The 27,068-nt window shown below is 44.4% G+C and overlaps 1 protein-coding gene across 5 annotated transcripts in view; it reads left to right on the top strand.

Annotated features, from left to right (window-relative positions):
* The window catches only part of HIVEP2 (HIVEP zinc finger 2), a 151,084-nt gene extending 142,248 nt beyond the window's left edge, over nt 1-8,836 (top strand). For all 5 annotated transcript variants that reach the window (XM_054162666.1, XM_054162667.1, XM_054162665.1 and 2 more), the window contains one exon: nt 6,266-8,836. In XM_054162666.1, the coding sequence (XP_054018641.1) occupies nt 6,266-7,084 (819 nt within the window). In that variant the 3' untranslated portion in view covers nt 7,085-8,836. The remainder of the gene's footprint in view (nt 1-6,265) is intronic.
* The last annotated feature ends 18,232 nt before the right edge of the window (nt 8,837-27,068 follow it).

The following is a 27,068-nucleotide window of genomic DNA, read 5'->3' as shown; positions in this document are numbered from 1 at the left end:
ATGCAAATCTCACCAGCTGTTCCACTGACAAAGTAAGGAAACACAAGAGGATAAAGAGCCACCAGTTTAACAGTCATGTCTTGGTATATGGAAAGGATTATATTAAATTCTACAGCTGACACAATGTAGGGAGGTCCAGTCCCTTATGCCTTGCTTAAGACACTTCCACTGGCATCCTGTAGCAGAGGTTTTTGGGGTGTGATGATGCTGACAAAAGGGTCTTTAACAGTCACCCTTGGCCATCTGACAGGTCTTTCGGTAATGTTTGCCTTGTGTGTTATGCACACCTTCCAGCAAGGTGTTTAGCACATTATAAGGACACTTTAGCACCCTTAGCTCCTTCTTTCATAAATCCATCATGCCAGATGGGCTTTTAACACTTTTACTTTATTTTTGAGGTAGGATCAGGCATGTGGCAGTAAAAACTCCAATGCAGAAGATCATTTGTCCTCCAGAAAGCAGCAGTAACTTGGTGTCATGTTGAATGTTTTGAGGGAGAAGACCAGACCTTAGTACAGTCACTGGAATCTCAATACAGGCATCATTGGAAGCATAGCCCAGGCAAATTTAAGTGATGTTGTTTCCTATCAACAAAAGAGTGAAAGGAAGAAAAGATGGATTCCTCACCTCCTGCTGCCTTTCTGGAAAACATACTTTAGCCAAAGAGTAGTTCCATTCAGGTGAAACAAATCGTTATAATCAGTGTGTAGAAAGAAAAGTAGCATCTGAGCTTGCTCTAAATGAAAGCTGTCAGGGAAGAAAAAGGAATAAAGGCTGTTTTCCACTTTTAGAGAAGTGAAATCCAGGAAATCAGAGCATGATTAGTAACTAGAGGTAATGCACATGCCAGCTTACAATCCTGCTACCTCTTTCATAGCTGTATTGGGTTCCCAGTCCTTGCAGGAATAAGAATAGTTTTGTGCTTTTAGTGCCTGCAGTTCCTAGAAGTGGATGGTTTTCTTCTCCCCTGAAACTAATGCATTTGCTCTAGTCGCTTTGGCCAGTGCTGGTCTCATTCCCCTTCATGTTGCTTTCCCTTGAACATTCATGCACTTTGGTGGTCTTGTGCAAAGGGCTTGTAAAGTGCTCAGGTATTGAAAGTACCACAGAAAACAATTTAAATTCTTTAAGTGGAAAAGAGCATGGGGAAAACAACTATTTTTGTAGGCTGTACAAAAATACAGAAAAATGTACTTTTTCTTCTCTGGCAGTTAATAACCAGATACACTCTTGCAACAGGATACTAAGCCTAAGGCTCGGGCTGATCCTGGTGCACATTTGACTCTGGCAAGCTAAACTGGCATCTTTAAATTTAAAGGCAGGTCCCCACTGCTCTCTGAACACTCTCCAGAACTTCTCATGAACAATGTCAATGCAAGAGGTTTCTTTCCTTAACGAGGAGGCTGGTGCTGTTACCAAGGGGCCCTGATTCTTCTCCTCAGTCACTTTAAGCCAGTTGTGAAAGAAGGAGGGGGAGGCTGTGTTTGTTGACCCTGAGTGTATCACTGGTATCATTTTAGCTCAGATCAGGTATATGTTTCTGTTGTCACATTTGTTATACCTTGACTTGCATCGCAGAACAGTCTTGGAGTAAGTGACCTGTATTGTTTTCAGATAAAACGTGCTCCAGGAGTGCAGCAGGTGCACTTAAACTGTGACTGAGAAAGGGACTACATAGGGTTGGTCTGAAGCAACCTCTAACCCCACAACTCATATTATTAATGTGGGATCCAGCACTAACCATTTCACCTTGTTGCTGCTTGTCCCCAACCTTAATGCACCCCACTAGTTCCTGGTGCAGATGAGAGCTTTTGCCTCTTCTTCCAATACCAGGCTAGACACGATGGAACTCTGTCTCTTGCTGTGAGTAGTACAGACTTGTCCCTACCGGCTGAGGAAGTAGATTTTGCTTGTGTTGCTGTTTTATTGCACCTGTCGTTCATTTTGAAGTCTGGATCCTGTCTCAATATATTCACAAGGGATGTAGGAAGTTAGGCATATCTGTGTCAATAAGACTTAAGGTCCTTTGATCCTTGCAGACATACATAGATTAAATCCTTTCCTAAGTGTTCAGTACTTTATTGTCTTGAGCAAAACAAATTCCTGTACACAGAGCCAGCATTCTAAGGTCCAGGTAAACTGTAAATAGGTCCACTGGTGTATGTGGGCTGCTATGGTACAATCTCAGGACTGCTAGTTGAGCTGATTCTGAAACTGCAGTCTATACAGATTTATAGTCACTTTATTAATCATCATGTCTTCTAGAAAGCACCTCAGTAGAATTCAACAATTTTTGCTTTTTAACTTTAAGAAGCCTCACGTACATTCCAGCATGCTAATCAAACAGATTGTTCTCCACCCACCATCTTTTTGCAGGCTGTGGTCTGAGGTTGCCAGGAGGATGTCTGTGAAGGGTACTTGGCTTTGAAATGCGATCTTCCTCTTAATCCCCCACAGCCTGTTCTAGGTGATGTACCAGATACAGGGTAAACCCTATCTCATCCCTAAGGCATTCTAGAGGATAGGGCTTTGCTCCAGGGGTATGATGTGGCAGTCTAGCTTTATGACCTGACCAGAGAGTTTAGTGAAAAATTCCTCCAGAATATTGTTGCTCAGAAATTACATCACCTGGGTTTGGAGGGAAATATGCTAAAGTGCAACAAATGAGAATTAATAGGAAACAAACTGGATTACTATCACCTGACAAAGAGAGGAGCTTTCATCACTGTGCTGATAGCAACCTATTCTGACTGCACCACAAGAAGATACTGTGACTTTCTGCACTGTGCTCAGTGGTGGGATCCAATACTCGCTCTGTCAAGAGAGTAGAGACTTTGGATTTTCAGATTGTTTGTTATAAGAAGACAGCTCCTCTAATATTCAGTCTTTCATAGAATCATAGAATCAATAAGGTTGGAAAAGACCATCATCAAGTCCAACCTGTCACCCAAGACCTCATGACTACTAGACCATGGCACCTCGTGCCACATCCAGTCCCCTCTTGAACCCCTCCAGGGACAGTGGCTCCACCACCTCCCTGGGCAGCCCATTCCAATGCCTAACAACTCTCTCTGTTCCCCATGTATGTGTGTCTGCTTGTAGGTGTGAAAATGCTATATACTGATTAAAAGAAATAAAAGCAGAGTAAGAGATTAAGAGTTATTAATGCCTATAACCATTTCTGTTGGCCATTCCCAAAGCTGTCTGCCAGAGGCAGAGAAAAATAATCTGATATTTGCTCAGCCAGGTTTGCAAGACATCCAGTGGACATGCATACACTGTCACTAGCTGTGTAAAAATTAGGCATATGAGACATGTATTGGAGGATACTACTTATCTTGAAGCGTGTAGCAGTTTCTATCAGGTTAGCCACCTGTGCCCAGCCAGGACAGATTTGCTCTATTCCCTTTTGAAACTGTGTCAAAGTACAACACGAAGCCAGTGTCTTTCTCCGTTAGAGAATTTTGTGTGACTAGGTTTGTTCTTTGACGAGTTTGACTCTTTTAGTTAGCTGGTCACTTTTGTTCTAAGTTCACATCAGATGCAGTAGTGATAAATGGCATAACTTAGGAAACATCCAAGAGGAGAGTATGACTGAGAAATGGGTTGATGGGCCAGACATGAAAAAAAAATATAGTAATAATAGAAGGCAAGCAGCTGTGCAGAGGTGAGATTAGTGATAGAAAGGACTGACAGGGCAGGTGAAGTATGTCTTGTGGCTTGGCAACTGCAGTGTATTCTGTAAAATTGTCCTCATTCAACAGTCTAACATGCTGCCTCTATGCTTTCTTTTGACAGTTTCTCTTTTATGAGACTCAAGTGTCTCACTTTCTGAATAGGAAAATTCCCAACATAGATTAGTTTCTGAATAATAACGTCTCTTAAGTTTTAGTACGATGATTATGGGTCACCCTTCCTGTCTCTGTGTTGATTTATATCAAAGAGGACAAAGCATCTGAGCACAGTGAGATTGAGCCCTTGGGTAGCACAGAAACTGAATCTTTAATTGTCCCCTAAACCAGCTCCCTGGGATGGGATCAAGAGGTTACTTAATGCCTTGAGAGCTAGGTTTTCCCAGCATTGAAGTGCTGCCACTTTTATACATTGACATTTAGCAGTGCAGTCCTCAGGCTGCCACACAAGGACTGTGGTAGCAGCACAGCTCTGGGGCAAATGATAGGTGTTTGGTCAATTTGCAGAGCAGAGATGAGCATTTTCATTCACTTAATTTCCTATGGGAGCCCCCAAGAGTTGTGTGGTGAAATCCCACACACAATTACAAAAATGTCATCCTGCACTTCTGTCATCATCATTCTTCTAGACAGCAACAAATGATACTTAATCATCAGATGGAGTACTGTGACCAGTTCTGGGCTCCTCAGTTTAGGAAAGATGTTGACTTGCTGGAACATGTCCAGAGAAGGGCAACAAAGCTGGTGAGAGGTTTGGAACACAAGCCCTATGAGGAGAGGCTGAGGGAGCTGGGGTTGCTTAGCCTGGAGAAGAGGCGGCTCAGGGGAGACCTTATTGCTGTCTACAACTACCTTAAGGGTGGTTGTAGCCAGGTGGGGGTTGGTCTCTTCTCCCAGGCAACCAGCACCAGAACCAGAGGACACAGTTTCAAGCTGCACCAAGGGAGGTTTAGGCTGGATGTTAGGAAGAAGTTCTTCATAGAAAGAGTTATTGGCCATTGGTATGTGCTGCCCAGGGAGGTGGTGGAGTCAACATCACTGGAGGTGTTTAGGAAGAGACTTGATGGGGTGCTTGGTGCCATGGTTTAGTTGATTAGATAGTGTTGGATGATAGGTTGGACTTGATGATCTCAAAGGTCTCTTCCATCCTGGTTTATTCTATTCTATTCTATTCTATTCTATTCTATTCTATTCTATTCTATTCTATTCTATTCTATTCTATTCTATTCTATTCTATTCTAAAACAAAATTAAGAATTAAAAAATTATTAACCCAAAAGCCCAGGGCATATTTAATACAGAGTGGAGAGAATCTATTCATTCTCAAGGCAGGAGGTAATGGGAAGGCACTGAAAATGTCAATATTGTGAGATTGGTTTTTATTAGCCATTGCAAAATCCCTCATTTTTCCCAATCCCATTATGAGTGGGTGAGTCTCAATGGAACCATCACTTTCACTCACAGCTAATGCCAGTGCTTTCCTTATTTGTTTACACTGCAGATAGGCCAGAGTGGTGCTCCATTGTCTTAAATGACTATAACAATTTGAGAAGTAGATGAACTTCCATGGAAATACCTTTTCATCAAAGATTGGGTAACACTCATGGGGAGCAAGTGCCTTTTCTGAGGCAGGATCCTTCAGCAGATAGAAAACATGCAGTCAGATTTTTCCTGTACTGAGCAGGGAGCGTTCATAGAATCATAGTGTGGTTTGGGTTGGAAGACACCTTAAAGACACCTTCCACGATATCACATTGCTCAAAGCTCCATCCAACCTGGCCTTCAACAGGACAGGACATCCTGTTCCACTGTCTCACCACCCTCACAGTAAAGAATTTCTTCCTGAAATCTGCTGCCTGTCAGTTTGAAACCATTACTCCTTGTTCTATCACTGGACTCTCTGGTATTTACCAGAGGTCTCCTTTAAGTACAGGAAGGCCACTTTGAGGTCTCCCCAGAGCCTTCTCATCTGCAGGCTAAGCAACCCCAACTGTTAGTCTGTCCTCACAGCAGAAGTGCTCCAGCCCTCCAGTTGTCTTTGTGACCATCCTCTGGATTCTTTTGAGCAGATCCATGTCTTTAGTACTCTGGAGGCCCCAGCATACATGATACATATTTTACTGCAACACTCTTGATACCCAGCGTGGGCTGCCAATACCAGCACAGTTTGTACAGTTTGCCAAAAGAGAGGGTGAGATATATCTTCTGGCCAAATTCCTCCTGGGAGTTGAAACTCTATTTACCCCAGATTCTCTCTACAGTTTTATTTGAGTACAATGCTTTTTACTTCCTGACCTAAATTGCTGCTTTGTGTTGCCGAACACTCTTAACTAGATGCTGCCTTTCACCTCAGAGGCATGAGCCCTGTAGGGCTGAGCTAAGCAAAACCTTCTCTGTTGTTTGGATAAGCAATTAGTGGAGTTTTCCAAATGCTTTGGGATCCATCTGGATGAAAGGTGCTGCATGAATGGGAGGTTGTGTTAGACAGGAAAGCAGATAGGTGGTTTGGCAGCCAGACAAGAATTTTGCTAGTAGCAGCACTGATGTTTCTTTTGTTTCTTTTTCTGGTTACAGAGAAGGGGATTGTCTCAGGGGCCTTACTTCAGTGTATATGGAGAAAAAGGAGGTATGGAGCACCACGGGTCTAGCCCATTCCCTGAAGGTCCGAGCGACTACGTCTTCAGTCACCTTCCACTACACTCCCAGCAACAGATCCGAGCACCTATCCCTATGATGCCTATTGGGGGTATCCAGATGGTCCATTCAGTACCAGTCGCCCTTTCAGGTTTACATTCTCCGTCCACTCTGGCCCTGCAGAGGGAGGGCTCTGAGGAGAAGCAAAGAGGAACTGCGGAAATCCTTACAAAAGAATCATATAGTATTTCTAAGCACCACGAGAAACGTACCTCTCTGCACAGCTTGCACCCCAGCGCTCCCTCCAGTGCGCCCTCCTCTCCGTTGCTGTTGCTGTCACAGAGCACTTCGGAGGACAGTGTTGTAGCTACTGAGAGGGAGCAGGAGGAGAACATACAGACTTGTACAAAAGCCATAGCCTCTCTGCGAATCGCCACAGAAGAAGCCGTTCTGCATGGGGCGGAGCAGCTGCAGAGGCCTTCTGAGCCTCACCAGAAACCCTTAGAAAGTGCACATTTTAGCATTAAACACTTTAGTGGATCTGAGCCGGGCCAGACCTGTGCCTCAGCCACCCATCCTGACTTGCACAGTGGTGAACAGGACAGTTTTGGTACATCACAGACTGCGTTAGCCCATCCCACCTTTTACAGCAAGAGCTTTGTGGACGTCCGGCAGTTGGGCTTTCACGGCAGGAGCGACTCTGCATCAAGCACACAGGACAGAAAAGATCCGTCATCTGAGAAGAGCAAGCCACACTGATCTGAGATGCATGGAGACTTTCACCCATACATTTACCCCACTTTTTTTTTTTTTTCCTTTTTTTTTTTTTTCCCTAGAGATAGAGGAAGTATTCAACTTTACAGCATGCCTGTTCTAAGTTACAGTAGTTTGCTATTATATATACTTTTGTTTTATCAAAAGAATTAGATAAAATAACAAGTCATCATGAGCCTGACCAAAACTAAATTTGAAATTCTTATTGGGTCTGGTACTTTTAAATTGTACAGATGTTTGTGCCTTTTCTTTACTTTGCTTATATTCTTATAAGCATTTTTTTTAGCAGTAATTTGTACATATTTTAGAATTTGTGTATCTGCTTTGTAATAAATGTAATTTCTTTCCTTTTTTTGGACACTTGGATCTAAATGATGTAAAGCAAAACAGCATCAATATATGTGAGGTTGCACTAAAACATATTTTTATATGATTAAAACTGAACAGCTTTTATGTACAGCTCTGATTCTGTAATACTAATATTTATTTACTTTGTTTCATAAATTGTAAATTTTTTTCTTAATGTTGTGGATTGCTTTTCTATGTGAAGCATGGGATTTACTGTTGCGTAATTAGAACAAAATGTATATTGTAAAATGAGATATTTAAACTAGAGTATCTTATTCTGCACTTATGCATTAGTTTAAAAAACAAACAAACAAACAAACAAACAAAAAAAAGGATAAAAGATGTATCAGTCAGTTCTTAACTCTTGTAATTTTTTTTTGGGTCCTCTTGTTTGCCGGATTGACTATAACTTAAGTGCTGATTGTGATTTTAAACTGATAGTACCGTAAAGCATTAAAGTAAAACAATGTGCTATTGTGAGTTTTTTCAAAGCTTTATAAAACAGTTATAAATATATTAAAAGTATTTGGTCTTATGTGAACATGTTGATCTATATACTCCTTTAAAAAGCTATGGGAAAACATTCCACCCCATGTAAATATGTGCAAGTGCATTACTGGTGCCGTCTGTGTAACTGACTGGGACAGTGAGGTTTGCTGTGCTGCCAGCTGGGGCGCTGCTGGCTGCTGGGAGACTTGAGTCTGGCCATGGTTGGACCCGCTCCCCTGCCTCCAGCAGTGGGGTGGCAAGGCCCCTACGGCCGCACGGGGCTGGGCGAGGAGCCAGCCTGCTGGCTGGACAAGTGGTGTCCCGCCTAGCCCCGCCAGTCCCCTGCTCACCAGGGCCGCCTGTGGGACATAGGTGTCACACAGCAGTGCCCTGGGGTATCAGAGGGGGATTTGGACCTGGGAAAAAAGGTGTTTCCTTGCACTTGAACACCATGGCTGGTCACTCCCTGCTGGGGTACCCGGGTCAGCTTCAGGGGAGGCTCCCATCCTGTGTGGGACAGAGGAGCGTGGCCTTGCCAGCAGAGCAGAGAGCACTTCCAACCTGGCCTCTTCAAGGAGCGGGATTCACGGACAAGAAAGTCACAGTCTTCCAGAGCAGGGTCTCCATCTGGGTGAGGTTTGTTCCAGAGGAAAGTCGAGAGGAGCCCAGGCTTGTGTTTGAACGCTTGTGGTGGGCTACCACTGCCACCAGCAGCACGTGCGCGTGCACGCACGCAGGCACACACACACTCTCAAACACACAGAGGGAAGAAACCAACGACCTGGATTATATTTTGTGCTATTTAGTGGATTATAAATCTGTGAAACCAAGTTTGTATATTGACTTACAATACATTTAAGGAGTGTTCTTTAAAAAGAAATAAATATACAGTTACATGCATCAGGTGTCTAGTTTTCATGTGTTCTTTGAATTTTCCAAGTTTATTGGTGTTCCATTGCATTGTCAGAACTTTTCATTCCCATGCACTGCTTTCCCGCCCAAGAAGCACACTTAAAAATGCAAGTGGCAGCAAAAAAAAAGGTGGATAATTTTTTGGCCTCCTCAGATATGATCCAACTAAACCAGTTTATTCCATGTGGAGGCAGAACCACAGCTGGAATGTTGTCATAATTCTAGCGTGATGGCATATGATGAGCATAACACTATAATGGATGGTGATTGCTTGTAACTGTTAAAGGTTAGGTTTCTATATCCATTGCAGTGTTCCTACCTTTATTTCAGGTCATGATGATAACCTCGCTAATAGAGGCTCATGCCAGAAAACTGGCTCATCCCAGACTGCAGAGATGTGAAGCAGTAGATGTAGTTGGAGGTGAGCAGCTTGTTGGATCATGCTTCCATAAAAAATGAAGTCAATTAAACATTTTAAATCAACAGGCTTTATCTGATAAAAGCCTCTCTCTCCTCCTTGGCTGCAAGGCTATATTGAGAACAAAACGCTCTGCACAATGATCAGGTAATCAGAGATATTAAAAGGGAACCAGGCAACGCCTGATGGCAAATGCTCTATTAACATTGGCTTTATAAGTAACTCCCTTACTGTAGGAGTTACCTCTGGCTTGTTTGATTATTTTAATGAATTTGCAGCTGCAATTTACCATCCACCTTTTCAGCCTTGGGGCATTTTGTTTTTTAGAATCATTGAGCAATTTGGGTTACAATGGAGCAGCCCTAGAGGGGTTTCAGGTACTTAGAATCTTAATTATATTTTCTTAATGAGTTAATGTTTATACATTGCTTTGAAAAAACATATCCTCATACAAGGCCTAGGTACTCGTGATGACCACTTCTCATGCTTTGGAAGGGATGTGGAGGAGGAAGGCAAACACATCCAACAAAATTTTCCCAGGCATGAGAAATTTTCAGAACCAAGGTAGCGGATCCTAGGGAAAGCTAGGGTAGCAGTAGCTACTAGGGTAGCCGTAGCTGCTAGGGTAGCAGTAGCTGCTAGGGTAGCAGTAGCTACTAGGGTAGTCGTAGCTACTAGGGTAGCAGTAGCTGCTAGGGTAGCGGTAGCTGCTAGGGTAGCGGTAGCTACTAGGGTAGCCATAGCTACTAGGGTAGTGGTAGCTGCTAGGGTAGCGGTAGCTGCTAGGGTAGCCATAGCTACTAGGGTAGTGGTAGCTACTAGGGTAGCGGTAGCTGCTAGGGTAGCGGTAGCTGCTAGGGTAGCCATAGCTACTAGGGTAGTGGTAGCTACTAGGGTAGCGGTAGCTGCTAGGGTAGCGGTAGCTACTAGGGTAGCCGTAGCTGCTAGGGTAGCCATAGCTACTAGGGTAGTGGTAGCTGCTAGGGTAGCGGTAGCTACTAGGGTAGCGGTAGCTGCTAGGGTAGCCATAGCTACTAGGGTAGTGGTAGCTACTAGGGTAGCGGTAGCTACTAGGGTAGCCGTAGCTGCTAGGGTAGCGGTAGCTGCTAGGGTAGCGGTAGCTACTAGGGTAGCCGTAGCTGCTAGGGTAGCCATAGCTACTAGGGTAGTGGTAGCTACTAGGGTAGCCATAGCTACTAGGGTAGCGGTAGCTGCTAGGGTAGCGGTAGCTGCTAGGGTAGCCGTAGCTGCTAGGGTAGCCATAGCTACTAGGGTAGTGGTAGCTGCTAGGGTAGCGGTAGCTACTAGGGTAGCAGTAGCTAGGGAAAGGTAATTCCATGAGCGCTCTCCCTGCTCTTGCTTGTGCAGCCTGTAAGGGTGGTATGCAGCTGTGCAGTGCTGAGCTGACACACCATGCCTCAAACCTGTAGGCTCAGGCCCAGTGCTGTGGGAGCTCAACTGCACAGCTCTTGCCTGAGGCAGTTAGTCTCCAGGTGAGACTGATGGTGCCTGTGTGTGCTAACAGCTGCTCTGAGGGTGATGAGGAGAGGAGTCCTCCAAAATACTTGGTGCCGTGCATACACATAGATCTGATGAGACCCACAGAGTAATGCTGTGGTCTCTGGTGTAAAAGTTCTATGTTTTCAAAAGAGGTGAAAAGAAGAGTTTTAGCAGGGCCCTCTAGATCTAAAGCTGCAGACCTGAATGAGGGACTTTATATGCAGTGTGCTATAGAATTCCTAAGTCAGGAATATAATTGCCTATTTTATTTTTCAAGGAGGGTATAATTTTCTATGAAGATCCATATGTCTTTTTTTGTAAAGCACAAGGGAAATACAGATGTTCTGACAAGCTCTCTTTATTTCCTTCTCACACAATGCTGTCACCAGAGTCACTTCAGGACTTATTTGCGTCAGTGAAACTGGGAGCATGTTGGTCTCATAACACTGCCTGCAAAATCCTCTTATATAGCTTTAGTTTCTGCTCAGGGTGGTAGGAACTCTCTCGCATGTCAAATATCCTTATGTACACTTCCCCACTGCAGGATACATTGCCAGTGGGTAAGGATACATTACCAGTAGGTAAGAATTAGCACCAATAAAGGATATCATTAGCTAGAACAAACCCAAACAGACGCAAGCTACTTAAGTGCAAATACTTCGACCCAAGAATACTTCAGTCAGCTTCTGGTTAACTCCAGCAGCACCTAGATTTACAAGGTGCCTCCTTGTTTGAGGCTATTTCCTGCTTATGGTCATGAGCTGAATTTCTCTCCTTAGTACTGCTTCATGCCTCTTTCCCTCCCAAACTGACCCGGGGACCAGAAACCACGTATTTCTTGGCCTAGATCCTCCAAAGGACCTGCCCTACCTAGTGGGTCTTTTGAAAATACCTGACATGTGAGGAAATGTGCCTCCTTTTTGAACTACACTTCTGGCAAGTGCTGTCACCACCTCTTACAGATTAGCCTAATTACTTGGTGCCCCTCCCAGGCTATCTTAAAAGCCTCCAAAATCTGTGTTGAAACTAGCCAGATCAACACCTCCAGTTTCCTAGGAGAGTATCCCGAGTACCTCATGAGGAGCAGAAGGGTCTTTTATTTTCTGACAAAGTTCTGCTACTGTGAAGTAAAAAGCCCAAGATCCATTGGCTCATCAGGATTGTAACTTAATGTCCCCAAGAAGAAGAGCTCTTTGGATGTGCTGAGCTCACAATAGGGAGAGTGCCTTCTGGAAGGCCAGTGAATAGAGCGGTGTGACAGGGACTTTAAAAGACAAGGACTGAGATCAAGCAGCTTCCTGCCTGCAGCCTTCTAGACAGCTTGGCAAGTGCAGTTTCAAACATGCTTCCTCCTTAGCATCCAGCTCATTTCTGAGGTGTCTTGATATGTCCAACAGATGGGGGCCAGGTGACAGACTTAACTGTTTTGGGCTTCAGAATGAGGACCAAGCCCCAAAGCTTAGATGCTGCAATGCCTGAGTCCTTTATTAGGGTTTGCCTTACATAGCTCAGAAAGAATAAGCCTTATTGATTTATTCCATTGCACAGTAGAACAAGTCAATGGGAGTTATCCTTTTAAGTCATTTAGCCACCCCTGAAAATCTCAATCAATACTGTCTGAAGAATGTCCTTAAAGTAAATCCAGGCTATTCAATGCAAAGCCTTCACAGCACATCGTACATATTTTTGTCTAGCCACTGGTTTAGGTTTGGTATTTTTTCAGTTAAATTGCCTGTATGAAAAAAACAGAAGCCTGTGTGCTAGCTGGGTTTGTTACTGTGGCAATGTCCTTGTTCCCTTTCCTCATACACAGATTACATCCACTCAACATGGACCCTGAACATATGCTTACTGTAGGCTCAATTTAAGATGAAAGTGCTGGATAGTTTGACTTGTTCTGCACTTTTTCTTGGGGGCTTTGCATATACTACATCTGTCACATGTGTTTGGGCTACGTTTAATATGCCTGCTTTTAGCTGGATTCAGTACCACCTATAGCACCAGGAAGGTAGGAAATAACTTTCACTGTGAAACACTCCACTTTTGCCCTTCTGTGATGCCTACATAAGCTGATTTCTTGTGTGTACATAAGTCTTTTCCAAATGATTGTTCTTGGTGAGGAAAACTCTTTTTTAAGAGGTTCTTTAATTTATGAGTATAGTTCATTTGTGTAGTGCTTTATTAGGTGTGGAATTGAATTTAAGCAAAATGCCTCTTTTTTATACAAGATAACACTGAGCTGGACAACTGTGGAGGCAAAGTTGGATTATACTCATCCTTAGGAGCAGAACCTCAAGTAGCATGAACCACTGGAAACCCCACAAAGGGGGAACTGGCATTCAAGGACCATTGGCCTTCTGTACTGCCAAGTGGCTATACACAGTTCCTTGGTGTCTTTTTCCCAGAAGCTTGAAGAAACATGAATGTCCTCCTATTGCTCTATTCATTGCTATATGTTGTACAATCAACTTCTACAGGCAATCTCCACATGCAATGCACATTAAACTAGCTCCAGTCATCCTAGTGCACCTCTGCTGTAGAGCAGCCAATGGACTCTGGGAGCCTAATATCTCTGAGGCCTGTTCAAGCACACAAAAAGTCTGTAAGATCTTGGCTGCTCGCAGGCCAGACTGCAGGCTGGTGGGAGCAGTGGTAGAAGAAAACAACATTTTTTTGTTAATCAGTAAACATTTCTGCTCTAGTAAGTTTCCCTGCTTTTCTGCATTGTATGAATATTCATTCTGAAGTTGGCATGGCAAGGGGAACTTGATCAGCAGCAGGCTTAATCAAAAACAAAAACAATATTACCACATAAACTGCCTTTTCACATTCTTTCCTGATGAGTGACATCTCTTAACTGACAGGAGTATTGCTAAGCAAAGCAGCCAGGATGAATATGCATGGCAACACACAGCCCCCTGAACGCCCAGCAAGGTGCAGAAAGCCAGTCAAGGCAGATCCAGCTCTCTAGTGGAGAACAGCATTTCCTTTCCCTCTCCCCTGCCAGAATATAAGAAGAGGCTGACACCATGCCATAGAAACTAATGGAGTTTCCACATTCATTTTAACAGCAGGAGGTGCAGTCTCTGAAGGCTTGTTTCCATGAGGTGATGAGAAATTTTGCTGCTAAAGTTGCAGGGATGTCAGAGTACTTGGCATGTTGCCGTTTCAGCTTCTTTCATTCCCATCTGCTCCTAGAGAAGCGAAGGTCTTTGCCTGGTTCAGCCGCACTCTGCCAGGGCAGGGCGGTCATGAGGGGCAGCTCCTGGCTGCGGAAGGAGGTGGTCCCCAAATGTCCTTGATGCTGGTATAAATTCCATGGATCCTCCAGATGCATTGTCCCTATAAAAAGCGTCACTGTGTAATCTAAAAGGAGAATGAAGGCTTAGGGGAGGACCTGTGAGCTTATTTTTCCTAAATAGCTATACACTCATAATCTCCAAAGGGTTACTGCAAATGAGTGGCTATTTGAATAGTTGGGTTTTCTGAAGAGCTGGACTCTTTGACTGAAGCACTTAGATGAAGTGGTCAGAGTTTTCAAAAGTGCTGAGCACTTGTTCTCGGGAGAAACTAATGGATTCTGGGCACATGTGAAAATCTGGCCCTTAAAAACCTCTTAATGTCTAATTTGATGTCGGGTACTTCACTTCCCCCTCTTATTCCTCACAATCTTTTATCCCTCCACAACGGCTGTATTCAGGCACAGAGAGAGAAAGCAAAAAGCGAAGGAACGAAACAGCAAACAAACATTCGTGGATGAAATAGTCTGCCCCTTTTTCCTGCCAGGAAAAATGAACATGATACAGGCTTTGACCAGTTTTGTGACAAACGTTTTCCTCTCCATTTCATATCTCTTGATGACATTTTGACTCATGCGACTGGCCCAGAGACATACTGGCCTCATCTTAAATTTTAAGACATTTTCTTAAGGTATTCAGTAGAGAAGGTGGCTTTTGGCTTTAAAAAAAAAAAAAAAAGAAAAGAAAAAAAAAAAGGCAAAGACATGGTGTACTGCAGGGAGCAGCCTCTCTCTGGCAGAAGACAAGCTAAATAGTCTAATAGTTTTTTCCATCTGTATTTCCTGTGGCCCTACTGGGAGCAGAAGGGATTCAGATCCAGCTGATCTCTCAGGGTGGGGGGTGAAAGGGGCTGGGTCACATTGTAAGCCGAGTCCTGCTGCCTGCTCCATCAATTAACACAGGCAGAAGGAAGAAGCTGAGGGGGATAATGCCCCTGTGGTGTTGCCCCTGCTCTGCGGGATCCCATGAAACGTTTTTTGCTGGCTCTCTGCAGAGCTGGATCCCTGCCAGGCTGCAAAAGCAAAGGATCAGCCGCTGTCTAGAGCACTGCCCTGCGCTAACCCCCTGGATTTCCATGCAGAAGTCCAAGTGAGAGTTAAAGCTGCTTTAAGCAGCCTAAGCTTTGGCTCGGTTTGCTCTCTGGCTGCTACCGCGCAGCCCAGCACTGCCTCGGCCACTGCCAGGAAAGCCGCTGGTGGGGCAGTGCTGGCGGTAGCGCTCAGCCGTGCGGGGCAGGGCAGGAGGCTGCTTCGCGGGGTTTCGGGGCGTCTGTGCTTGGGGCTTGGGGCTTGAAGAGCTACCCTGGCCTATCAGTGTCCTCCGACCTCCCAAAAAGTGTTTGGAAATTCTGTATCCTGCAGCTTGCGAAGTTTCCTGGCTCCTGCAGCCTGATTTTCCAGGAAAGGGGACAAGCTAAACCCTCCAATGGTTCAAGTTTACTATTTTTCTTAAAATTAAGGTATTTAAAACAATGCCAGCTGTGTCAAACGTTACCCCTTCCCGAGGGAATATGAAGTACGAGCAAAACCCCTGTTGTCACAATGTGCATTGCTTGAGAATTTCATTAAATTAAAAAGGACAAGGAAGAAGAAAAAGTCTCTGACTATTTCAAATAGTCAGGATAGTCTCTTTCCCCACTCTGGCCTGTTAGTTTCAGAGACCTCAGCAGCGATTATGATTTAGTCATCTGCATTCTACAGGCTTTAATGGGATGCCAACTCCTGATTTTATACATAGGTCTCTTGATCGACTGCCTATTTCAGCAGAAATTACTGTTGTCAGAACGGTGTTCGGGGTGTTAAAATCATCAGTGTCACAATGTTCTACATAGGTGATGCAAAATGTGACATCCAAGGGGAAGAGCTCACAGAGTATAACATTCTCCAAAAAAACTACCATCATTCAAATGCTACAGAATCTGCGGTGGAATGAAGGCTGGGGTGGGGGAAAGGAAACCTTTCGACATTATATCAAATAAAATGCTACAATGGAGTTTGAAGGTGCAAATCAGGCTATAACAAAACATGAGTGTGCATGCTTTCAACACCAAAAATGACTTACTGGCTGCTAATTAAATCTCTCGGCAAATGGGATTTCATTTTTATTTTTTGATGGAAAAAAAAAAGTGGGTTTATTACATTTATTTGGCTGACAGCCAGGAATACAGCTCAGTACGAATCAAGCAAAGTTAAAGGCCTTCTTCAGCAGCATATGGCTTCTTTAGGAAGTATGAGTCATAAATGGAACCAGATGAAAAAAATAAATAATGGTTGTAAGAAGGTAGCAACTGTCCTCAAGCAGATACTCATATTGTTATTTCTGATGTCTCCACCCCATGGTGACAAATTCACATGTGCATATTAGTGAACACTCTTTTTTCCAGCATGCCATTCAATGGCACATGTCCACTGTGTCTGCTCCTACAGCTAGTTCGTACCTTACACAAGCTATTTTCTTCTTGTCACTGAAACAGGAGTCTCAGTACTGCTTTCTCTCCTGGTGTCAGTGTGTTTCATAACATATTCAAGGTCGGGGTTTAGTTTGCTCTTCAAGTCCTGTGTAAATATAGGCTAGTGGAAATATGTCCTTGTCTAGGAAGAAAACCTATGGATGCTTTTTAACCACACCCTGTGCATATCTGTGAGGAGGACATGTGTGCATATGCCTGTTCACACACAAGCCAAGTGCCAAGTGCCAAGAAAATGACAACTGACATGGGGAGGGGGCCATCTTCTGCCAAGAGCTTCCACCACCTGTAGTGAGACAATGAGTAAACAGGGGAGAACCGAAGAGGTGAACTGCAGGAGGTGTGGGCAGATTAGAGGCATTTCAGCACCACTAGTAGGGTTTCCAGCTCTTTGCCTGCTGGCTACTGGCATTGCTGTGTCAAGATCTCTCTGCAACCACATAAAGAGCTACATGCCTGTGCACCCATTGCTGTGTTGTGCACCCACAGCATTGTTGCACTTTTAGCCTGGAGGTCTGTAAGTTTCTAGGAGTTTTGACTCTTGAGCCCTAGACACCAATTTTCTTTTTGCCAGTCTTGTGCCCATACTTCACTCTGTTCCTGTTGGGTTTTTTTGCTAACTCCTCCAGCCCTTCCACTCCCTGTTTACCATATAGGATGCCAAGAACCTTGTCAGAATTTATCAGCAAGATCTCCTTCCTTCCTACATCAAATCCCCGCTAACTAGAGTTAAGACAAATCCTCTGGGGCTCCCTGCTGGGCAAATGGGAAATGGTCATGCACCCTTGAACAGTGACACAATCCATTCAGTGCAAGCAGTGAAGTCACAAGCACCAGTTGAAAGGGTAGGCAATAAACCAATCTCTTTCAGCCAGTTTCAGCATTAGGTGGTGAGCAAACAATGAACACCCCGATGGAACATGATGTCGCTGGAATATGGAACCTCCCAGCCCTGGTTCTCTCTGCACCTTGTTGCCAAGGCTCCTCCAAGTGTGGGTCTGTTTGCACACTCTAGGGCTGTGATGTGGCTCAGCCCTGCCATTATCTTCTTGGCAGTGAAGCCCTGCTCACTGGTGGGCAAGAAGAACTTGTGGAAGGTACCTGATTTATGCTGTGCCCTCTTCCAACAGGCTGTACAAGAGCTGCCCAGAGTCTCGTTCGTGTCCCCCACCTGGAAAATTCAAGTGCCTAAACCATCGCTTGAGTCCATGCAGGAAAAAGCTATTTTATCAACTGGGTGGTTATCTGGTCTCACAGTATCTAACCTTGTCTGATCCAAAAAGCTTGGTAAGTCACTTGGTTCTCTCAGTGGAAATGCATTTTGTGTCACTGTTTGTGGCTATAGCATGTCCCAAACATCTAGCCACAGTCCTATCAGCTCCAACCTTTTTCCCTACAGTTTTAAGCTACTACCAAGTTATGAACTGCTCTGATATATGAGCAGGTTGACTGAACTGAAGAGGGGGAAGCAACTCAACTCTTAACTCAGATCTATGCTTACTCCCTCGTTATCTTAGTGAAAGGTCAAATTACAGGCAAACATTACCTCCCAGGGTTTGCATCACAGCATATGTGCACTTGAGGAATTCAGATTGCATATCTGAGTTGGAAATGTTATTTCCTTCTTTTGCAGCTGGTTTCTGCTGGCATTGATAGAGGAGAGTTAGCTGTCAGTAATTCTGAAAGTGGTACTAGGGACTGTAACTGAAGAGTGAATTGCTAATGAGGATGTTGCTTTATATCCACAGAAATCCTCTGGGAAGGTAGAGGGAAGCTCAGGAGACTTCATGGCCTCTGGGATGAACAAGAATTTGTCACCTTAGTGGGAAGCCCAGAGCTTAGCTGGATGATGAGACAGGTTGTGCAAGCTGAATGGATAAAAACTTATACCTGCATTAAAATCAACCCTATAACACAGTACTTAAAAGCAGATAGATTTTGCAATTCTTGCTCATGCTGATGACATCAATGGGATTACTTAAGTGAGCAGGTGTTTATTAACATGAATAAGGTCTGTGCTATGTAGCATTAAATGCACCCCAGCTGGGCTGAGGGTTGGGGAGTTCATGTTCATGACTAATGCTCGGTGCTTGCAAAGAAGAGCTGGGAGTGTCAGCAAAGGAGCTTCCAGTTTCTGGGGTGAAAAGCTTTACTTGCTCTGCATTAATTGTACTTGCCTTGCTTGTTGTGAAGGAAGAACTGAGTTCTCCAGCATGCCCTCCACCATAGGCTTCTTACCTCAGGAAGAGCTGTGAGAAGTTTTGTGTACAGATGCTATGTAGAAGGATGGGAAAGCTGTGTCCCTGTAACAATCTCCTACAAAGAAATTTCAGGGGGATTGGTCCTCCAGTGCTGGAGGTATGTGCATAACTTCATACACCTGAAGAGGCCCCATTGACTAAATATATTTTAAATGCTTATATAGTCTCTGCCTTAACTTGCAAGCTCTTTTAGTCACAGATTTTGTCTGCTTCTTCAGCCAAGATTTTGTTTCAGGCAGTTCATCCTTCCAAGCAGAACACTTCTGGCAATGTAATGGGTAACCCTATTTCTATAGTTCAGGAAACCCAGCAGTTGTTTCCATGCTCGGGGTCAGACAACCCTCTACCATATGCTGGAGGACAAATTTCCTCGTGGAGCATGCTTCCTGGCCCCTGGGTGGAATGTAAACCTGTCCTTAGCAAATGGAGACGACGTGGAACCTCTGCTCCTCATAAACCCTCCAGAACACCTTGTCTCTGCTGTTGTAGGTCCTATAACAGAGGTATCATTATGTAATTCAACAGAGGATTTGGCTTTTAATTTTCCATGACTTTGATGAGCAGCTGGGTGAAAAAAGCTGCCTTGAGCTGAGTATTTCTTTGACTTTTCTAGGTGGGTACAAAATGTATTAACAGCAACCAAACCCAGATCCGTACTTTTGTGGACCAAATAGATCTGTTCTTAGACTACACATGACTTGAACAAACCACACACAGTTGTATTTAAAAATCTATTTCTTTCCACCTCACTGAATATAGCATTGTGATGATGGTTGTCATCATAACCCTTAGTGCTTCAAACTCATGGTGTCACAGCAAGTGTAAGTTTTTTAAACATTTTCCTGTTGTGTCAGTGGTACAATTTTTCATGGTTGCCCTTCTTCACCAGCCTAGTGGCAGCTCACTGACAGCTGAGAATAAGGTACAAGGAAAAACTGCAAGCTTTGGAGTGTCTTTTCCCATCAGCAAAGAAATTTGGACACCGTTCAGAGAGGCCTGAGGAGACCAAGACTCAGGCTACAAATGCCAAGGCCAGAGGAAGGCTCTGGAAAAAGGGCAAAGCTCACAGTTTCCCAAGAATAGGGGATGGGACACTGTTGGTTTCTTTTAAGTGCAAATTGATAATCACAAGAGAGGAGCAACCAAAACAGAAAAAACCCAAACAAAGAAGCAAAAAACCCCCCCACCAAAAAGCAACCCCCAAACCAACCAACAAACAAGCAAACCAACCCCACCCCTCCACCCCCACCCCCCTACATTCCCCTCCAACTATAGAAATGCTGGAAGACTCTCTTCTAACATCAGGTTTTATTTCCTATTTCATGATCTTTTTATAATATTCCCATTGAGATATCAGTCTGTCAGAGGAACAATGAAAGTTCAACTAGTCCAACTTGTGAAGACATACTCCAGCAAAAAGAATTGTATGTGAGGAACAGAGTGCTGCTAAGAATGGGGCCGGAACTGACTTCAAACTTGTAGTGAGTTGCTTTTCAGAAGCTGTGGGTTTATTGAATATTCCTGGTAGAGAGGGAAGTCAACTGCTGAAAAGCAAGTAAACATCCAAGCCTTTGTTTAGAAAGTTTCATCTTAGACTCTAACGCATAAGCTGAAGAATTCAAATTTCAAGTATAAAATGAGATATGTAGAACAGGAATGAGCTAGAGAATTCTGTCTTTATGTTTCTGTATTCAGAGTGAGAAGACATATCAATTTAGAACAATATCCCAAAGTACCAGTGTCATGGGTAACAGATACAAGTAGGTTTTTTTATGAAGTGCTTCTTGATATCATAGGTTAGGTTGCTGCCATGATACAGAACACTTGTTTTGCTGTATTATGCTCTGCATTGTGCTTGTGACGCATTAATATCTAGTGCACTCTAGTGAGTCAAGTGAGGCATATTAGTCAGGACACACAAGAGAATAAGTACTGCAATATTTTGTTCTGCTGGAGGCAGCTGGTGCCTATGGCAGGCAATAAGTTGGGGAATCTGTCTAAGAACATCTTATGGGTTATGTATCCTGCATATTTGAGTGATATGAAAAACTTTTATCAGAGCATTGATCTTTGTGTTGCTGCTACCTTTCCACCTCTGGTTTGGACTAATGTTCCCAAGAGGACTTGGTACAGGGCTCTCAGTGGTAATTAGTGAATCCTTTGCTACACACTCATTCTGAGCAATAAACTCTCTCCTGTCAAGTCACACTGGTTCATCACTGCACAACTTCATTTGGAAATGCTGTCGCCTGGCAAAGTACTGCTGTCATGGGGTGGGGTGAATCAGACAGGGATCTCACAGGGGATGGAGAATGTACCCTCCTGAATAATTTTAAACCTCTGACGATCAGCTTATACAACTGGGGAAGAACCTGCAGAAGGAAATCCTTGACAGGGAAATCCCAGCACTGCTTGAATGCACATGAATTACCAAGGGCACCCAGGAGGGTGGATAAGCCAAGGGGCTAGAGACAAAAGCTGTTCAGTGAAGATGTTTGTCCTTGGAGTTTAATTAAATCTTAAAACAAACAAACAAAAATTCCAGGAAAATTACACATGTATTTAAGTTTTGCACATTTGGTTATATATTACATTTGTGTTCTTGAAGAGTTTATACATAAGTCAGAAGATATTTTTTTTTTCCCCTGAAACTCTGAGAGCTTTGTCTGGACACCAGGAAGATTCCCTGTGGGCCTCACACCTCAGGAAACAACACTAGGTGGAGGATATACTCCTCAAGAATTTGTTTACTGACCCCCAAGACAAATAGGGTGTCTGGACTCTTGCTCACCCCCAAAGGCTCAAGTCATGCAAGGATTCTGTTTTGCAGCTGACTCAGTCTATTGTGTGGCTAATAAGGTGCACTCAGCCAGATGTTGCAACAGCAGCTCTAGAGACGGTGAGACTGATGAGCATATTAGATATACTTGACTCAAAATAATTATTGGAAGCTACTGATCTCCTCTGGGGAGTGAGATCCTTGTCATCCCAGGAAATCCTCTTCCAACGGACTAGGCCTCACCTAACCTTTGCAGCCTTCAGAGGAAATGAGGACATGCACACACAACAGCACACATTCCTTTTAGCTTGGATCCGCAGGATAAATAGACTTTGGATGACTGTTAGGTATCGTGCTAGATTTTTCCTTTCAGAGGAAAGGCATTGAGAGCAGGGTGAGGGGAGGTGCCAGGGGTATGTGCAATGCACCAATGAATCCTTGTAGCAGCCCAGTGGAAGGTGCTCCTGGCTGGATGGCAGTCCATCATCACAAGTTTGGCAGGGGCAGCTTTCTGTTGAATAAACATGAGGGAAAGGAGAATATGAAACTGGGCTGTGATATTTTTGAAGACTTTAAAAAAAACCAACTATTTTTGCTTGGTAAGCCCATGGCAACTGGCAATGATACAGAAGCCTGAGGTAAATGAATCAGAGAATTATTGATTTTTTTCAGTTGGAAAAGACCTCCAAGGTCATCCAGTCCAACCATCAACCCAACATCTCCATGGCCATTAAACCATGTCAACAAGTGCCATGGCCACACCTTGATTGAACACCTCCAGGGATGAGGACTCCACCATCTCCCTGGGCAGCTTTCCCCAATGTCTGACCACTCCTGCAGCAAAGAACTCTTTCCTAATCTTCAACCCAAATCTCCTCTGGCACAATTCCAGGTCATTTCCTCTCATTCTGTCACCTGATACTATACAGAAGACACCAACCCCCACCTTACTCCAACCTCCCTTCAGGGAGCTGCAGGGAACAATGAGGTCTTCCCCCCAGCCTCCCTCTCTCCAGGCCAGACAACCCCAATTTCCTCAGTTGCTCCTCAGCAGCGCTGCCCTCCAGACCCTTCACCAGCTTTGCTGCCCTTCTCTGGATGCACTCAAGCAACACATTATCCTTCTAGGATATTGAGAGGCCCCAAACTGAACCAAATATTCAAGGTGCAGCCTTGAATTGTGCTTTATTTTATGAAGTGTTGATGGGTTTGCTCTTTTTGCATGAAGGCAAACGATAAACTGCAGTTGTGCATGATGAAAGGTTTATGGAAAATAAAGTTATTTTAAAATCCCCTCCTTTCACCACCACCACCCCTTTCCCACCATATCTGACTCTTTTCCACCCCACCCACCCCATTTTACCCCGTTTTCCCCTGAAAACCCAGAGCACCTGGGCTCTGTTGGGCTCTCCTCCCACCCCAGGTGTGGCCACTTCACCCTCGCTGCCCACTGCCCTTTTTAACACCTCCCCGTCCTCCTCCCCCTTCCTCATCCCCCCTCCCAGGAAGGCAGAAGCCCCAGGCTGAGCCCCTCTGGGCTGAGGGATCCTCCTCTCATCACCGGTGAGTCTCCATGGTGCACACTGGGGGAGGACAAAGGCCGGGGGGCCTAGTGGCCCCCCGGTTAGGTAGGAAGAGGGTTGAAGGTATACTGTTTATTTTCTCAAACACAACTCTTGCAACCTACACTTAGAATCATAGAATCAACCAGGTTGGAAAAGACCTTGGAAATCATCAAGTCCAACTTATCTAATACCTAACACCTCATGACAGCTAAACCATGGCTCCAAGTGCCACATCCAATCCTTTTTTGATCATCTACAGGGATGGTGACTCCACCACCTCCCTGGGCAGCCCATTCCAATGGCCAATCACTCTCTCAGTGAAGAACTTTCTCCTCACCTTAAGCTTAAACTTCCCCTAGTGCAGCTTGAGACTGTGTTCTCTTGTTCTGATGCTGGTTGCCTGGGAGCAGAGACAAACCCCCACCTGGGTACAACCTCCCTTCAGGTAATTGTAGAGAGCAATAAGATCTCCCCTGAGCCTCCTCTTCTCCAGGCTAAGAAACTCCAGCTCCTTCAACCTCTTCTCAGAGGGCTTGTGCTCCAAACCTCTCACCAGCCTCATTGCCCTTCTCTGGACACATTCAAGTATCTCAATGTCTTTCTTAAATTGAGGAGCCCAGCACTGGACACAGTACTCAAGGTGTGGCCTAACCAGTGCTGAGTACAGGGGCAGAATGACCTCCCTGCTCCTGCTGGCCACATTGTTCCTGGTACAGGCCAGGATGCCATTGGCCTTCTTGGCCCCCTGGGCACACTGCTAGCTCATGTTCAGCCTACTGTCAACCAGCACCCCCAGGTCCCTCTCTGCCTGGCTGCTCTCCAGCCACTCTGACCCCAGCCTGTAGCACTGCATGGGTTTGTTGTGGCCAGTGTGTAGAACCCGGCACTTGGGTGTGTTAAATCTCATGCCATTGAACTCTGCCCATCTGTCCAGCCTGTCAAGGTCCCTTTGCAGAGCCCTCCTACCCTCTAACAGATCAACACCTGCCCCCAGCTTGGTGTCATCTGAAAATCTACTAATGATGGACTCAATACCCTTGTCCAGATCATCAATAAAGATATTGAACAGGACTGGGCCCAACACTGATCCCTGGGGCACACCACTAGTGACTGGCTGCCAGCTGGATGTGGCACCATTCACCACCACTCTCTGGGCTCAGCCTCCAGCCAGTTCCTAACCCAGCACACAGTGCTGCTGTCCAAGCCATGGGCTGACAGCTTGGCCAGGAGTTTGCTGTGGGGGACGGTGTCAAAGACCTTGCTGAAGTCCAGGTAGACTACATCCACAGCCTTCCCCACATCCACCAGACAGGTCACCTGATCATAGAAGGAGATCAGGTTGGTGAGGCAGGACCTGCCATTCCTAAATCCATGTTGGCTGGGCCTGATCCCTTGGCCATCCTGCAGGGGCACTGTGATTGCACTCAAAATGACCTGTTCTATAATCTTGCCTGGCACTGAGGTCAGGCTGACAGGGCTGTAGTTTCCAGGTTCCTCCGTCCAGCACTTCTTGTGGATGAGCATCGCATTGGCCAGTGGATCCATTGGATGCAGTGAATTAAAAAACAGTAACACTTGGGAATCACATAGGAATACGGGTACCAGCTCACACATGATATGATTTTAGGGAGAGGAGTCATGCAGGGCAAAATAAGGGACCCAAAACAAACCTTGTATTAGCTTCAGGTGCAGAATTTGATGTGGAGTTGTGCAATGGTTCAGATCTTGGGAAATTATGGGAATGAACTTCTGAACTTTCAGCCAGAGTGTCCCAGAACTGTCCCTTTCTTAAAGGCACAGCCTCAAACAGTCACAAGTTTGAACAATAATCTTTGGATAGCTGTGACAGTGGATTTCTTTGCTGTTGAGTCACAAATGCCAGAACAGAGGACTTTGATGTGAATAGATCAAGCAAATATTTTGTAGGCAAATTATGTGCTGTGGTCATGGGGCCCTGTCTCAGATAGCAAAAGGCATAATAAATTGCATATTGTGATAGGATTTTAGCAGAGAGTGGAAAAAGAAAGAAAAGCAACCATCAGCTGAGTCATATTTTGAAGTCCAGGTTTACAGATAAATTTTAGCTCTCAGATCTCAGAGGTTATGGATTCCTACCTGTTTGCATAAATTACTTCTGATCCACACAAGTATTTTCCCTGTGGTATGAAAGACAACTATGACACCCCAGAAGAAAAATTGAGCCAGTAGATTCAACAAATTAGTATTTATATGAAAGCTACACAAATCAAAGAGATGAAAATATCTCCCTTCATAATAGGAAGTGGCCTAACATCACCTTGTCCTTCAGTTTGCCTCACCATCCCGGTTAAAAAGTCCCCAAAGACAGGACGGAAAACTCATTCACATCACTTAGTGATTTTCTTGCACATAAAGAACTGCATAAAATGCAGGCCAGGGTAAAGAGCATTGGCACAGGAGAGATGTTTGTGTTACAGAAGATGATCTGTGTAAGACAAGACAACAGCAGCTCTTGTGCAGCCATATCTCATGGGATCATCAGTGGGTCATGGGTTTGCTTTGTTTTGCTTTGCTTTTGATATGTGAAAACCCTGCTTGAGGCAGGTGCAGGCAATCAATATTTGCTGTCAGCAGTCAACTACTTTACAAAATGGTTTGAAGTTTCTCCAGGAAGGAGCTAAGAAACTCTGAGAGTAATAAAATTATTGACCAGGTCTGATAAAGTCATCTACAGAGATGGTTTTGCACCCACAGCTATTCTGTGAGTCTACCAGGGATTGGCAGTCTATGCGCCCCAGCATGCCACAGGATGGGGCAAGAGTTCATTGGGGTTTGGCTGTCTTCATAGTGAAGCACCATGCCACTGGGACTGGGCATATCCCAGCTCTCATTAGTCACAGGGCTCTCCTGATTGATCCTTTCTCATTAAGCACTCTGCATGGCCCAAACTGCTAACTGTTCAGGCCAGAGCAGTGCCCATGATGGTAGCAAGTAGGTTAAAACTGCTAGAGCCTGCTTCGTAAGTGAGCTGCTTGAAGTAACGCACTTCCGTGGGTTCAGTCTCCTGAGGTCTCTTCCCTAGGAGGAAAAGGTTTTCCCCAGCCACATAAACACACTGTGAAGTAAAAGTTCATGGTGTTCCAAGATCAAACAGTGCAGCCTGCTGGCCATTTCACTCTAGTTAGCTCATTGAGTCTACAGCAAAATTCAGTCTTCACCAGATCAGGACCTTGCAGAGATGGTTGGATTACATACAGCATGTCTTCACCAGCAGGCTCATGATACCTACTGAGGATGGCTTAAATAATTGTTTAGCTTGTGGCAGATCTCACATATCCTCATGGAGAATTTGCAGTTACTATAGCAAAGTAAGTTAGTTGCTTAATTATTTATTGGAATTTCCTTTGATTTATTCATGGTTGGAGGATTTGCAATTCAGTGTTTTGGCAGCTTGTCAAGAGCTGTGTTGAAGGAAGAGATGCATTCCACAAACTTCAAATATGCCAGGATCATATTGTTGGATGTGTTTCTAACACCTGACCAAATTCCTTCTACTTACAGTTAATAAAAAATTTCTTGCAAATATTTCCTCTTCTTAGCCTCTAGTCTTGATGCTTTGTTTTTTTTCTTTTCCATACAGCTTGAATTTAAACCAAAAGCAAACTTTTAATACTGACTACAGCAATATGTATGGCAGGTTGTAGAAAAGAATAATAATTCTTAGTGTACAACCAATAAGATTAATCACTCCGACACAAACATTCATTATCCCTTGTTTTGTCTCAGGCTCAGCACACCTTCTCTAGATAAAATACTTTCAGTCTTGTAGTCCATCAAGAGTGTATTTACGAAGTGCTTGCATAACCTTAACAAATAATGTGAAACACAGTGTTATTTTCAATGGAAATTACTGCATTCTTGAAATTCGGCTCAGGTTAAATGTAACTGTTCG

Source organism: Dryobates pubescens, chromosome 6, assembly GCF_014839835.1.
Source record: "Dryobates pubescens isolate bDryPub1 chromosome 6, bDryPub1.pri, whole genome shotgun sequence".
In the NCBI taxonomy this organism is placed as follows: Eukaryota; Metazoa; Chordata; class Aves; order Piciformes; family Picidae; genus Dryobates; species Dryobates pubescens.
Note: the sequence above shows the minus strand (reverse complement) of the source record. Positions and strands in the feature narration are given on the sequence as shown.